This window comes from Amborella trichopoda, chromosome 2, assembly GCF_054954075.1.
Source record: "Amborella trichopoda isolate Santa Cruz 75 chromosome 2, AtrichopodaSantaCruz75HAP2 v2.0, whole genome shotgun sequence".
Lineage (NCBI taxonomy): Eukaryota > Viridiplantae > Streptophyta > Magnoliopsida > Amborellales > Amborellaceae > Amborella > Amborella trichopoda.
The window spans coordinates 10,952,923-10,968,552 of NC_142337.1; the positions used below are offsets into that span (position 1 = coordinate 10,952,923).

Here is a 15,630-nt window from a genome sequence, read left to right on the forward strand (position 1 = left end):
AAATTCAGCCGGACCCTAAACCCCTACCGTGTTTCCACCCCTAAGCAATCGTTTGGTCGGTCAAAAGAGTTGCGACCTTCTAGATACTTTTTCACGTACTTGAAGGTAATTTTGTCAACTCTTTTTATGGGGTACTCACTATGAGAGGTCAAATTAGGATTCTCATTTTTTTATGCGATTATTATTTTTCCGCGATTTTGTATATACTTCCACCCTCCAAAAAAAACTCTATTTACAGACTTTCACAAAACGCTTTTTTGCCCTATAAGTCCCTTCTGTAACGGCTTCTAAAAGCTCTCTGTGTCCCTAGGTTCTGATTTCCTGGGCTTGATCGGTTCCAGAATTTGCCTAATTTCTTCAAAGATCTATTTCTTGGGTTTCAGGGCGAATTAGGGCGAAAAATCTGTAAAGATCGACCCTTATTTTGCCCCGAAGCTTAATTTCTAGGGATCTAAGGGAATTTAGGGCAAAATTCTGGTGAAGATCGACCTGTTCGACTCTAGAATTTGATTCTAGTGGTTTGGTGGAAATTAGGCTGAATTGCAGCGAGGGTTGGTGTTTATTTGTTCCTTTTGGTTCAGAGATCGAGTGCTTGGGTTTTTGGAGAGAAAGTAGGCTTTGAAAATGAGCTTCCAAGACCTAGAAGCTGGAAGGCCTTTTACTAAGAGGACAGGAATGGCTAATGGAAAGCAGGAGCCTTCTCAGGCTGTAGCGGCTGGGGTTTTTCAGATTAATACTTCAGTTTCGTCATTTCAGAGGCTTGTTAATACCCTCGGCACGCCAAAGGACACACCAGAGCTTCGAGAGAAGCTGTAAGTGTTTCGCTTTAGAGTCTTGTTGCTCAAATTCCATTTTTTAAAGATAACCAAAATTCCTCTCCCTTTTCTTGTTCTTGTTTTTATTCTTGTTGGATTTGATTATTATTCCAATTCTTACTATGGTTTTGTTATTGGATTTATTAATTTTGAAACGGAGGGTTTCTGGGTTTAGGTCCTATAGATGTGTTATGATTTTTGATGATTTTTTCTCTTGTTCTTACACAACATATTCGTGCAAATTTTAGAGAAATTGTTACTGTTATCCACCTTATGAGTGCGATTTTGGCAAAAAACTTTCCTGGTCAAGATGTGCAGTATTGGTTGCATGGCCGCTAGTTCTTGTCTTCAGAGAAGTAAAAGTCATTGGAAAGTTGAATTATAATTATAGGAAATTAATAAAGCCATACTGCGAGAAATTAGGCAATTTTGCATATGTTTTCATCATTATGAACTTTAGCATTTTTTCCTTCAATCTGGATGGGGAATCAGTTAGTTTGTTGTTTCCCAATGCTTGCTTTCTTCCTTTCATTTTAAAGGTTTTTCATATGTGCATGTATAGGATAAGTGATGCTGGTCTTGGTTGTTGGGTATTAAATTGTGATCGAGGTAGTTTGTAAATGATCGCTACTAATCTGATTCCTGCAAAATTGATCCAAATGCAACTGATAAGAATACATTTTTCTTTTGGCCTGTTAACTTGAATTTATTTTGGATTCAATGATCCACATAGAGTTGGTTGTTCACATGGAAGTTAAGTAAATGCGGTTTGGCATGCTTTGTTAGGTTACCTTTGTTAATTTTGGGTGTCCTTATGTCTTAATAACATAAATCAAAATCTTACCCACCAAAAGCCAAAATGACATTGATCATAAGTTTTAACTGTTTTTGCGATGTTTGGTTTTGTGCCTTAGTGTTATATTGCAAAACTTATTTACATCAATATAAATGAAGCATCTTTGAGCTAGCTATTTTTTCTTGTTACTCTCCTGTGAATCAAGCTATATTGGTCTTCTTTCAACTTAAAAAAATTATATCTTTGGTTGTAATGTGCTTGTAAAATATGTTGCATGGCGATGGGTACTTGTATAAGTGTCAGACAAGGATACTGGTGACATGGTAAAAATATAAAGAGACAACGAAATCAAAAGTTGGTTTCTAGTATTCCATTCCATTATGAGTAGCTGCAAATTCAATTATGGCTTTGTTGGATGAAGTCATGCAGATTTTCAAAGGTCAAATGTCTACTCTAAACACAGAAAGACGGTCAAGCCTATATCAATTATGCATGAAATGGACAATGAACGAGAAAAAGAATCTATTGGCATATGTTGTGATTTGTGTTTGATACTTGTATGTACTCAAACTGACGAATTCATGCCACCTAGCTCGTAAATCCAGATATTTTGATCTATGACACCTTTGGGCTATGATATCATCTCCTAACTCAATTGAGATCTTATGGCAATTTATCCTAGAAAATGTGAAGACCTTGGGTTTTGGTGGATGATATATTAAACAAATTGAAAGACAAGTGAGAATTCGTTTAGCTATTGTCATTGCTTTTTGTTGCTCTTTTTTGAGAGATTTATGAGGCGGTGTCATCTTTACGTATATTGGAGAGCATTTCATTGCTAGTTGTTGGCATGTTGGGTGCCGTATACCATGGTTTGATCCTACTACTTTCTGAAGTCTTTGTTGTATATAAAGTGGATAAGACATCTTAGAAATGTAATGAACTGAGATTTGTCTGGGGCATGTGAGTTGATAATTGTCCTAACCATTTGGAACATCAGAAAATGAATATATCTCTGACATGAAACACTTTTTTTTTTTGAGCTAAAGATTTTATTGTTTATGTGACCTATTATGTTATAATGATCTTGTCTGTCAATTAGCCTGTAGGTTGGAAATTGTACATTATTGTTGACCTTCTTAAAAAAATGTTTCGCACTGCAATTAATTGGTTAATATTCTTGGTTTTTGGTAAGTTAGTAAGTTGTCTGTCTCTTTTTGTTGCTTGTAATAAACCCTTATTTCATTTGTCTGGAAGATGCTAGGTCTTTTCTGTATGTGTGCTTTCCAAAGGCTGGAGTTATTGCTTTTTGTCTTGTAAGACTTCGAAGTTATGTTGTTGCTTCTTCATTAGAATCTTTTTACCTTCATAGGCATAAGACAAGGCAACACATTGGCCAGTTGGTGAAAGAAACATCTGCTAAACTAAAAGCCGCTAGTGAAACTGATCAATATACTGAAGTTAGTGTGAGTATATTTCTAACCTTCTTCATTTACTTTGTCCCTACTTGATTCATTGAAAATTTATTCCCTACTTGATTCATTGAAAATTTATTATCTAATTATGGACAAATTATCCCCACTAGTAACATGTGAAGTATGTCTTATGGTCTTATAATTTGATTTTCTTCACAGCATATGATCATATGTTTGTAATGTCCTTGTGGTTTTTTTAGTTTGGAATATTAATTGCTTTCATTTAATTTCTGTGGCTACTGCTCTCCAATTTACTTTTGCAGTGGATTAGCCTACTTTAAAATTCTAGATGATTTACTTCATACCTAATTAAACTTACATTTTACATACAAAAATAATTGCAGATAAATCACCATGGAATCTAAAATCCTTCATCTTTCATTACTGGATGCTGTATTTTGTACACAATTTCCTGGATGTAGTGTTGTATGTACATTTTCTTCCTTTTTGTGTATTTCATGTGAGTGTGATGCATGAGTGAGGATTTCCCAATGCCTACTCTCAGTCAAGTAGGTGCTCACACCAATTAGTACTAATGCAGATATCGTGTTTGCGTTTGTATGAAAATGGTATGTGGTTCTCATATAATTCATATTAATAATTGTTTGAGCCAGGTCAGGTTGGACTGTGACGATTATGATCACTTAAGTCCAGATTAGGTTGCAACAAGTTACTGTAGAAGTTATTTCTATTTATGTAGGCAAGATCACAATGGATTGGTAATAGACACAATGGATTGGTAATGGACTGGCAATGATGCCTGCCAGCTTTAGCACCTCTAGGGGAGTAATCACTTTGCACAAGGGCAGAAGTCTGCTTGTTACTGAAAATTTGGGTTAATTTCAAGTATGATGTATTTCGCAACAAACAAAAACTAAAGCTAGTTATGTCATTTGCCTTCCGAGCAAATCTAAATGTCATATAGATGCATGAGCCCCAAATGGATATCTTTTATGTGATCATTTGGTGTATTTTCCTGTGTTGCCAGTTTTCTTAATTCAGTATTTATTTGTTACAGAAAAACATTCCCATGGTCTTAAAGGATGCCAAAGAATTTCTTATTTAGGCAGATGGCGGCCAGAGAGGTGCTGTCCATTGCCAAGGCCCTTTCACTCGATAATTTTACCACTGCATTTTGTATTTGATTGTTCCTAATGCTTCTATCAATGGTATCTGTTGTATAACACTGATGATGTATTTACTTTCTGGAGAATCACTGAACATAAATAAGAATTTGGGAAAGTGTACAGATGCTTCCTTTATGGCCTCTGAGGATTGCTTTAGGTTTCTTTGATATGGGCCCCATGCTAGGTGAGTTGTTCATTAGGTGTGTTCTGCTTTAGTATACCATGCTACTATACTGTGGTGTTGTAATTTGGTTGTGGGAAAGAAATATCTTGGAGCTGCTAAGTGACATGATGATGTCAAGTCTCTTGATACAGTTGTGTCCATTCATTGGGAAGTTGTATGATCTGTGTTATGAGGACCATGCTGATCATGGATCCCTGGCTTAACAAGGAGTGAGAATACCAATCTTTATCTTGAGGGTTGGCACATTTATTTGCGATGTCTTTTTGTGTGAGCCCAGTGTACCCATCTATTTTTGTCTGAAAGAACATATAAACAGAGACGGATTGGGTATTTAGACAAAAGCAGATGGACAACTTGGTGCATGCATTTCATATCACTAAACTTGTCAATTATCGAGAAGAAAAGGATTAAGTGTTTGATGATGTGGTTGATGTCGCCTAGAGGACAACAACAGCACCCCATTCTCCATGATTTCAGTAAGGCCCCTAAACTCTGCAGGTCCATTTGTTTTCCCACCACAATCATAGATTTGAAAAGAAAGGATTTGGAGGCCTAGAAGTGTGTTCACTGCTGTGTCAACGTTTATTTTGGATGTCCATTCCACATCAAGCAGTTTTCGAGCATTTTAGGAGATCTGAAAGGGAGTTCCTATTACATATGAGTAATAGTATAAACATATGATTGGTCGTAAGAGGGGCATTACATCATTAGGGGCATTACATCATTCTCTTTCTCCCATCTTTCTCTCACACGCTTCTCTTTCTTTCCACCCTTCATTCCCCTTCCCCTATCAAATACTTGCTGATTATTGTAGATTTAGATTACATTTTTCTACTTAGTATCAGATTGAGGTCCAGATTTGTAGAAGTTTGAGTCAAGTGGTTAAATACCGGCCATGTAACTGCTGGTTTCACTTGTACAGCCAGACAATGGAAGAATGTTTGGCAAAAAGAAATCCCAACAGAGCTATTTTTTGAAGATCATGGTGAAAACCTTCTTATATACTGTGTTTTTGTTTTAATGGAAGTGTTATATCTAAGGTTTGTTCTCTGATCTTAGTTTTCTGGGTAAGGTGTCAGTGGTTTAGGGTTTGTCGCCAAAGCCTAGGGTGGTTCGTGATCCATAGATGGGGGATCCAGCGGTTAACCAGGTTGCATAAATTTGTTCCTCCCTATGAGATGTCTGAAATATATTTATCGAGTTTTATTTTTTGGGGACTGATACCAACTGTCTGATGTGTATCGAATAGCCTTATGGCCATGTTACGTCTGGAATTTGCTGCCACAATTTTATAATCAACCAGCCAATGCACTGGGTAGTGCTTGTGGTGTTTACGTAAAGTATTTAGAGAGAAATCTGAAAGTGTATCCAGAATTTAAGCAACATTGTGATTTGTTTTTTCCTTGGGAAAGGAATAATGTCACAACGAACATTAAGTTCGAAGTACTCTGGACTTCAAATCACTTCATTTAAATTTCATGGCACAAACTATCTGGAATGGAGCAGATTTGTTAGTTCATTCCTTGGAAGTAGAAAAAAGTTGTGTTATATTGGCAGTCTTATAGTGAAGCCAGATGTGAAGGAGCCTTCCTGTGCTGATTGGAGGCTAATGAGATGATTGATATGAACTAGATTTTAAGCTCTATGCAACCGAACTTGAGTGACACATTTATGAATTGTGATACTTCAAAGGAGTTACGAGATGCAATGGCTGAAGCCTACTCACAAAAGAAGAATATGGGGAAAATCTGTGAGTTGGAGTAACAAATCAGTAATTTCAAACAAAAAGATTTGTGACTTGGTGACTATCATGCGGCTTTACGGGGTTTTTAGGATGATTTGAATCACTATCAACCTATAAATTTCTCCCATTGTGCAAAAGAGCATAGATAAAGGATGGATCATATTTGATCGTTTAGGGGGCCTCAATCCTGAATATGAAAATATCAGATCTAATATTTTGGGTGCAAAACTTTACCATCACTTAGAATAATTCTTCCCCTCCTCTAAGGTGAAGAAGCTCACCGAAAAATCATGCTTGTGTCGATTGGTGAACCTAAAAGATCTTCCCTAATTTTCCAATTCTTTAAATAATCATGGTGGTGGGCTGGTGGCTGTAGTGGTGGTCGAGGTGGAAGCCATAGTGGTGGCTGTAGAAGCTTCACAACTTATGAAAAGGATAAGTTAAAATGTATCCATTGTGGAAATTCCCAGTACACCAAGGAAACATGCCGGGATCTTGTTGGACACCCTAAATGCAATAGAACTCAGGCTTATGCTTTTGTTATTAATGAGGACACTAGTCACAACATGCCTCGTCAACAAGGTGTTGTTCGTTATCCATCGCGTAGCTGTACTTCCTTACATGAGGATGATTTTGTGACATTTTTTTTCAAGCGAGAGCTTCTTGACCTTGAGCAGCATGCGTCTGTTCGTGATCTTGAGCCCTCTTCTTCCTTCAAGTCTCATCCGTCAATCAGGTTCGTCTGCATTTGCACACCATTTTTCCATGACTTCTCAAGCTCCATGGAATGTTCATTAGGAGCCACTGAACATATGGCCGTTTTGTCCAATCTCTTTTCTACTTATGCTACCTAGTCAAACCATGAGTCTGTCAAGATTGCTGATGGATCCCTTGTACCCAATAAAGGAAAAGAGACTGTTCCATTAACTTCCTCCATAAATTTGTTGTCTGCTTTGCATGTTTCCAAGTTTTCTTTGTAATCTTACAAAAACTTTTAATTGCTGTGTAACCTTTTTTCCATCCTATTGCATCTTTTAGGACTTAGTGATGGGGAAGATATTTGGCGTGGTCGTAAGTATAGAGGGTTGTACCTTCTAGAGACCCAAAACAAGCTTCTACAGAAACTCAAACCACTGCCTTGTGACCGTGTCATGCATTGCTAATAAAGAGCGGGTGTATTTGAGGCACCCTCGTCTTGGTCATGCTCCCCTGTCTATTTTGTATTCCTCGTTTTGTAAAACTTGTTCTTCGTTGAGTCAAGTTCAATTACGATGTAAGATTTGTTAGCAATCAAAACATTGTAGAACTTCCTTTCTTATCAGGTATAAAAGAAGTGATTCTCCCTTCTCTATTTTACATTGATGTGTGGGGACCTTCCCTAGTTGAATCACTTTTTGGTTCTCGTTTTCTTGTTAATTTTGTGGATGATTGCACCAGATTAACTACACTTTATGTAATGAAATATGAAGATGAAGTTGTAACTCTTTTCCAAGTTATCATAAAATGGTTAGAACTCAATATACTACAAGTATTAAAATACTTCACTTTGGCAATGGAGGTGAATATTACTCTAAAGATCTCAAGGATTGCTTGAGGGATCAGTGTATGGAGTTCCAGACAACATGTCCTTACACTCCTAATCAAAATGGAGTTCTTGAGAGAAGAAATGGACACTTGTTGGGAGTTATTAGATCTCTCTTGTTTGAAATGAATATCCCAAAAGCCTTACGGTCTGAAGCTGTTCTTACTGTGTCATTCTTGGTAAATCGTATGCCGTCAAGGGTTCTTCAAGGCAAGTCTTCTATACAAACACGTCTTCTTGGTACTCCTTTCGTCCCGTACATCCCAAAGTTCTTCGCTGTGTTTTGCTTATGTTTTGGTTCTAAAATAGAGAAAGTCCTGAAGCCCCCTTAACTGTGTCTTCTTAAGGTATCCAAGAAATAGAAAAGCGTTCAAATGTTATGGTCCTATTTAATAAAGTTCACAATGTCTCTTTGAAAGTTCACTATACTTCTTCAAGGGGAGCATATTAGACATGAAGAGAGCAGTCCAGTATGACCATCTCTATCTTTTTCAACCCCCACTCCCTTTATTTATGAAGTCTCTAAGATGTCTCAAAATGAAGATGGAAATGCTCCAGTTGCAACCAAGGAGGAGTTGAAGGCATATGTTTGAAGTAAGAAGCTGATACAACTTTCAGTCCAGAGTAATCATGACTGAAGTGTCGACTTGGATCTAGGTAGTAACCCTTCTTATCCTACTACTACTTCATCTACCATTTCTTCACCTCTCAGTCCAATCCCGCTGTAAATTTACCTATTGCCTTATGCAAGGGTAAACACTCTTGTACACAATATGCTATACGAAACTTTGTATTTTATAATGTTGTGTCACCTTCCTGTCATTGTTTTCTATCATCTTTGTCTACTCTTAGCATTCCATCCTGTGTAACATAGGGCTCTATCACGACCAGAACAGAAGGCTGCGATGCAGGAGGAAATGCAGGCTTTTGAAAAGAACAGTACTTAGGAACTCACTGAACTTCCTAAGGGCCCATTTGTCTCCTCGGATTCAGATTTCTAGGAGTCACTTTTCCTAGAAAAGCTGGGTCAATCGTGTTTGGTTCGCTTAGAATTGACATTTCCATTGGAATTGAGATATCTGTGGGATACTGAATGCTCATTTTAAGCCTAAATTTTGGAAATCTCATTTCCACCAAGATAGGTGGAATTGACATTTCGTGGAAATGACCCATTTTGCTGCTGAAGAACAAAAAAAATATCAAAATTTTAGAGAGTGAAACTATATCAAATTTTAGAGAGAGAAAACATATTAAAATTTTAGAGAGAGTATACAAATTTTTTTTTAGAGAAAATATACGATATTTTTTTAGAGAGAAAATACAATTTTTTTAGAGAGAGAAAATATACGAATTTTTTTAGAGAGAAACTATCTCAAATTAAGTTTTAGAGAGGCCATATTAAAATTTTAGAGGGAGAAACTATCTCAAATCTTAAGTTTTCGCGAGTATCTTAAAATTTTAGAGAGAGAAACTACATTAAATTCTAAAGAGAGGAACTACTTAAATTATTTTAGTGAGAAATATCTCAAAACATTTAGAGAGAGTAAATATCTTAAATTTTAAATTTTAGAGAGAGCATATTAAAATTTTAGAGATTAGAAACTATATCAAATGTTAGATAGGGAAATTATCTTAAACTTTAAGTTTTAGAGAGAGAAAGTATATTAAAACTTTAGAGAAACTAATATCAAATTTTAGATAAAGTACCTGAAATTTTTTGAGAGACTTTTTTTAAAAATTTAGATAGATAAACTATCTCAAATTTTAAGTTTCAGAGAGAGGGTCTATTAAAAATCTAGAGAGAGAAACTACTTGAAAATTTTTGAGAAACTATCTCAAATTTTAAGTTTTAGAGAGAGAAATTATCTTAAAACTTTCGCGAGAGAAACTATATAAAATTTTAGATAGAGAAAGTACTTGAAATTTTTAGAGAGAGAAACTATTTAAAAAAATTTAGATAAACTATCTCAAAATTTAAGCTTTAGAGGGAGAAAGTATATTAAAATTTTAGGGAGATAAACTGCATGAAAATTATAGGGAGAGAAACTATCTAAAAAATTAAGTTTTAGAGAGAGAAAGATTCTTAAAATTTTAGAGAGTAACTATATCAAATTTTAGTATGAGAAAGTACCTAAAATTTCTCAGAGAGAGAAACTATCTTAGAATTTTTAGAAAGAAACTATCTCTGAGTTTTAGATAGAGAAAGTACTTTAAAATTTTAGAGGGAGAAACTATATCATATTTTAGAGAGAGAAACTACCTGAAATTGCTTAGAGAGAAACTATCTCAAAATTTTTATAGAGAAAAGCTATCTCAAAGTGTCAGTTTTAGAGAGAGAGTATCACAAAATTTTAGCGAGAAACTACATCAATTTTTAGAGAGAGAAAATGTATAAAATTTTTAGAGAAAGAAATTATCTCAAATTATTTAGAGAGAGGCTATTTCTAATTTTAAGTTTTTGAAAGAGATTGTATTAAAATATTAGAGAAAATTTTAGAAAGAAACTATCTCAAAATTTTTAGAGAAGTAGAGAAAGGATTTGCATTTCCAAGAAAACGATATTCCAGGCAATCCAAACAGGGAATTTGCATTTTCTTGATTTCTATCGTATGCGATCCAAATAGCATCCACCATATTCCAGGAAAGGTCAATTTTAGGAAATCTCAATTCCAGGGTTGACTTTTCCCAGGATTAAAAATTCAGGGATCCAAACAGGCCGTAAAGGAAAGAAGGTGGTAGGATGCAAGAGGGTACTTACAATAAAATGCAGGGCAGATGGCAGGATCGAAAGACACAAGGCGAGGTCGGTTTGGAAAAAGTTTTACGTATACTTAGAGACATGGTATAGGTTACAAAGGGTCTTTTGCCTCCCCAGCGATGTTGAATACTGTTAGAATCATTCTCATTGGTTGCAAATATATCTTGGTCCTTGCGTCAACTGGATGTGAAAAATGCCTTTTTACATGGAGATCTTCATGAGGAAGCGTTTATGGCCATGCTTCCAGGTTTTCAGCTTCTAGGAGACTGGAAGGGTGTGCGGTGTGCCGATTGAAAAAGGCGACCTATGGACTTAATCAATCTCGGATAGCTTGATTTAGAAGATTTAGTAAAGCCTTGCTATGATTTGGGTTTAGGAGTCAAGCTGATCATGCACTGTTTGTACGGCAAAATAGTGTCGGGATTACAACACTTATAGCTTATATCGTTGATATTATAGTGTTAGGGGATAGCTTAACAGATATTGAAGATAGCGTATATCGATGATATTATAGTGTTAGGGAATAGCTTAACAGATATTGAAGATCTCAAATGTCACCTTAGTATAGTGTTTGGCGTAAAAGGTGATAACACTCAGCATATATCGTTGATATTATAGTGTTAGGGGATAGCTTAACAGATATTGAAGATCTCAAATGTCACCTTTGTATAGTGTTTGGCGTAAAATTTTTGGGTCCACGAATATAGTTTTTTGGGTATTGAAGCGGCGAGGTCAAAGAAGGGAATAGCTATCTCTCGGAGGAAGGCTGTGCTGGATCTATTGCAACAAATCGGAATGTTTGGAACTTGGACGTCAAATCAATAGATGCACCTATGTAAACCAATCATAGACATCATGAACATACGAGAGAGTTACTGAAGGATCCCTATAAATATCGGAGGTTGGTGGGCAAGCTTATATACCTCACAATTACATGACCAGATATATCTTATGTGGTGAGTATAGTTAGTCAATTCATGCATGGCCCTTGAAAACCTCATTTAGATACTGTTGAACACATCATAAAGTATTGGAAGTCATCTCCTAGTAGAGGGTTGTTGTTTACTTATCATGGTAATATGGGTGTTGCAATCTACACTAGCGCATACTGGGCTGGTTCACAGACTGATAGAAGGTCAACTACAGGTTATTGTACCTTTGTTGGTTGGGATCTGGTTTCTTGGAAGCGTAAAAAACAAATGTGGTGCCCAGATCAATTGCTGAAGCTTAATACAGGGCTATGGCACATGGAGCATGAGCTATGTCTTAGTTTGGAACTACATTTTTCCTCCAGGTGGCCATAAGAGGACATGTAAAATGGTGAAGCTTGTGATCCTTCCCCAACATACATCTAGACCACAGATGTATGTAAGATATGTGCCATCCCATATGCTTCTTTGTTTCAGTATCTTTTTTTTTAATGATTCGATATTTATTTATTTATTTTTGATGAAGATATTTGACATTTTTGTTGCATCTATCATTGAAAATATTTCAAGTTTCCTGGATGCAAATTCTCCTCAACTTTCATATGGTAACGTTTATGTGTCATTTGGTAGTTTCATTCTGATGGTCCTCTTGGGCCTATATTAGTTAGGGCTTTTGGCAAATTTTTATGCAAATTTCAAATGTTCACCTTTTTTTTCTTTAGGTTCCTATTTTTTGGTCGTACTGTGTGAATATTGAGATATTAAGGTTTCTTGACTCTGGATTCAGGCCAGCAAAAAGATAGCTGATGCTAAGCTTGCGAAGGATTTCCAAGCAGTTTTAAAAGAGTTTCAGAAGGCTCAGCGGATGGCAGCAGAGAGAGAAACTGCATATACTCCTTTTGTTCCCCAGGCTGTTCTTCCGACAAGGTAAATTATTGCTTGAGATCTTGCTTGTGCTTGGGCGTTGCACCATCCTGTGTTTCACTGAATTCCCAAAATAATTAATGTGGAGGCATCTTTACCAGGTTTCTTGATGTTTTCGGTGAAATGTTAACCTTCTGTATTTCGTGGGTAAAATTTGTGTTAGTTCCTTTTATGCGACAAGAATCTATGCTCCCCTGGGAGCATATCATGCATTCACTCCCTTATGTAAAAACTCTGTCTAGGAGCACCTTTAGGACTCCAAATTATGGAGGCTGTTATCTTCTCAACCTAGTAACCAAATTTTGGACTCTCATCTAAGTGTATAGGAACTGAAAATCGATTGTTTTTTAAGTGTGTCCCAGACTTACTGATCATGAAAATCTTCCTGAGTAGGTCTTTTGACCAGGAGAATGCTCTACATGCTCTTCTTTATTTCATTTATACATTTGCTTCTTTTTTTTTTATTTTAACAACGAAGATTGACATATTTGCTTGACGTCTTCTCCGTGCTTCATTTCTGCAGCTTTACCGCAAGTGAGCTAGACATAAGTCCAGACAAAACTCCTGAACAGCGGGCTCTTCTTGTGGAGTCCAGAAGGTGAACATTAGAATTAATCAAAAGAAAAATGAAATATTAAATTGGCGTATTGATTTTTTATTGATGTAGCAATCTCAGTTAGTCTGAATCTTATACTATCATTAATATCTTCAGATTTCAGTTGTTGAGAAGTTTTCGAGTTGTTTCTTCTTAAACATGTGCTGACAAAAACGCAAAAAGCGTATAATTAATTCCACAGACAAGAGGTCTTGCTACTGGATAATGACATAGCATTCAATGATGCCGTCATTGAAGAGAGGGAGCAAGGGATTCAGGAGATCCAACAACAAATCGGTGAAGTGAATGAAATTTTCAAGGATCTTGCCGTTCTGGTTCATGAGCAAGGGGTTATGATAGGTATGTCTCTCTGTAACCCTCGAGGGTTCGTCATACTTGCAATTTATTAAACTGGGTATGCTATTATTTATCGTGAATGGATTGATAAATAAACATATGAAATGCTCCTGTGTTGCCTGCAGACGACATTGACTCCAATGTTGAGGGCTCCTACTCTGCGACTGCACAGGCGAAATCCCAGCTTGCAAAAGCAGCCAAAACCCAAAAATCAAATTCCTCTCTGGTAAAAAAAAAATGAAAAAAAAAATCTCCTGTTCAATCTTAGTCTTATTTCTTAGCTCATTTGCCTTGAGAATATTTCTCAAGCTGATGTTCACTGGTGTATGGAAGCAACATAACTTGTAATCCCATTTAACTGTTTCTCTTAGTTAACCTTGAATATGTAATAAATGCTGTTTATGTTTTTGCAGACATGCTTGCTATTGGTGATCTTTGGTGTGGTTCTACTCATTGTGATTATAGTCTTGGCTGCTTGATTGGCTTAATTCTTTTGTTGGATCATTTCTTAACCAAGAAAGGAAAAAATCAAGTTCCATTGGGTGGCACGGGATCGGAGCTCAAAGCCAGTGCTCTCCTGTTATTATTGTTCTCTTCATTCGGGTGCAAAGTTCTGATCCTTCATGTCACCTGTTTCAGTTTTAATGTTTATGATTTTCTTGTGTAGCTTTTGAAATCTGAGTTATATAAGTAACCATGAGTGGAAATTTGGTTGCATGTCTTCTTATGGAGGTTTGGGGTTGTGCAAGTTTTCTGTGTATTCGTTTCTTACTTGTTGATAATCCAGTCTCAATTCTGTTCAGTAAACAGGGACTAACAATGGTTTGAAGTCTTCCAGTCTTTATTTTTTCTTAACGAATATAAAATTCTTTGTTCTGTTCATGTCTAAACGATTCAGTTTCGAGTTGTCACTTGACTTGTCATCATCTTCTGGTCGCTCCAGTTCGAATAAAATGAGAAGAGTGGCCTTCATTAACTTCTCATTTTTCAGTTCTTTTTCGGTTTTAACGTTTTTACAGAACTTTAAAACAAAAAAGATGGGGGCCAGTCTGATCCAATCTGGTTCCAAAGGTTATACTGTTTGCTAGATTAGCAATTGGCACGTGTCATGCGCTTTCAAAGTAGTTTTTAAGGTGCAAAAGTGCATTTATGTTTCTGAAGCCAAAATTCTTGAAATTTAGGGATTGGGAGATTAGGTTCGGAATGTAGTCGATATTTTCAATATTAGAGGAAATCTCTCCTTACATTCAAACCGGCTATTCTTTAATAGAAAATTTTTATGGAAGGTTGCAACCTTAAAATGTAGAACTATGGATGTACCTCAAAAATCCATTGGAAAAGGTTGTTTTAATGTTGAAAAACCCTATGATTGATCATGTCGATATCGAGATGTATGACTATGAAAAATAAATTTATTTTGAGTGTGCATCTTACATCATATTATCTAGATTGTCTATTTTCAATATTTTCATGTTTATAGATCTATTTGATTTTAACTATTTTTGGAGTTTAAAATTTTATAATTAGATATAATAATGGATTTTGAGATAAACTTAAAAATATTTTACATCAAAATTATATGTTATGATAAAATTTGAAGGTGTGCCTTGATTGGATTGTTTAAGGTTGTTACTTTATGGAAACCACACTTTTCTAAATTTATGTATAGATAAAATGTTTATTAAAAAGAATTTGTTTTTTTTTTATTCTTTATTATTGTTACAATCTTTTTTCAATTAATTAGGGTCCGCTGTACCAATTTTGCTTTGCTATTTTGCTCTAGCAAGAGCCATAGCTATAAGTTCTCAAATCCTTTAAAGCTTATTTTCAATCACGTGCTTTTCGGTTATCTTTTGCCCTTTTCGAGCTTTCTATTGGAACTAACTTGTATCTCTTAACAAGTGTTGTACTAGGTCTGTGTCACACATGATCAGCCCATCTAAGTTTTCTCTCTTCCATCTTATCGTCAATTGGTGTTATACTTAAATTTTTTCGTTTGCATTCATTTTGAATTCTATCTCTTCTTGTCTTGCTACTCATCGACATCTCCCGACACTCATTTTATAGGTATATTTTTTTGTCCATCTAACCGTCCCATAGAGCAAAGCTGGTCTCACGGTTGTCTTAAGTTGCCCTTCATTTTCATTCGTATGCGATGTTCACGTAAAATTCTGGTTACAGATTTCTACTTCGCCCAATCGGATTTAATTCTGTGTACGACATCTTTCTCAATTTCTCCATTTTTTTGGATTATCGATCAAAGATATTGAAAGCGCGATCTTTTTGGTTCTTTTTCAACTTTCTCTTTTCTACTCCTATTATTACTAAACTTGTATTTCAAATA

At 35.8% G+C, this 15,630-nt stretch overlaps 1 protein-coding gene across 2 annotated transcripts; it reads left to right on the forward strand.

Moving 5' to 3' along the window:
- The first annotated feature begins 259 nt into the window (after nt 1–259).
- On the forward strand, nt 260–14,176 carry LOC18447943 (syntaxin-22). 2 transcript variants are annotated; one of them, XR_016049130.1, is made up of 7 exons: nt 260–812; nt 2,984–3,077; nt 12,198–12,337; nt 12,858–12,932; nt 13,047–13,289; nt 13,412–13,512; nt 13,700–14,176. XR_016049130.1 is itself a non-coding variant. In XM_006858026.4 (7 exons), the coding sequence occupies exons 1-7, from the start codon at nt 625–627 to the stop codon at nt 13,763–13,765; spliced, it is 822 nt and encodes a 273-aa protein (XP_006858088.1). In that variant the 5' UTR covers nt 260–624; the 3' UTR covers nt 13,766–14,176. The 2 variants fall into 2 exon arrangements, 1 of the variants encoding a protein (XP_006858088.1); XM_006858026.4 differs by having other exon boundaries at nt 13,132–13,289.
- The last annotated feature ends 1,454 nt before the right edge of the window (nt 14,177–15,630 follow it).

Bases quoted from the DNA above. Each gene is read 5' to 3' on its own strand.
- LOC18447943 (XM_006858026.4), top strand. From the start codon at position 625: ATGAGCTTCCAAGACCTAGAAGCTGGAAGGCCTTTTACTAAGAGGACA. The intron at 813-2,983 runs GTAAGTGTTTCG...TTACCTTCATAG, and splicing joins CCAGAGCTTCGAGAGAAGCT to GCATAAGACAAGGCAACACA. The intron at 12,338-12,857 runs GTAAATTATTGC...TCATTTCTGCAG, and splicing joins CAGGCTGTTCTTCCGACAAG to CTTTACCGCAAGTGAGCTAG.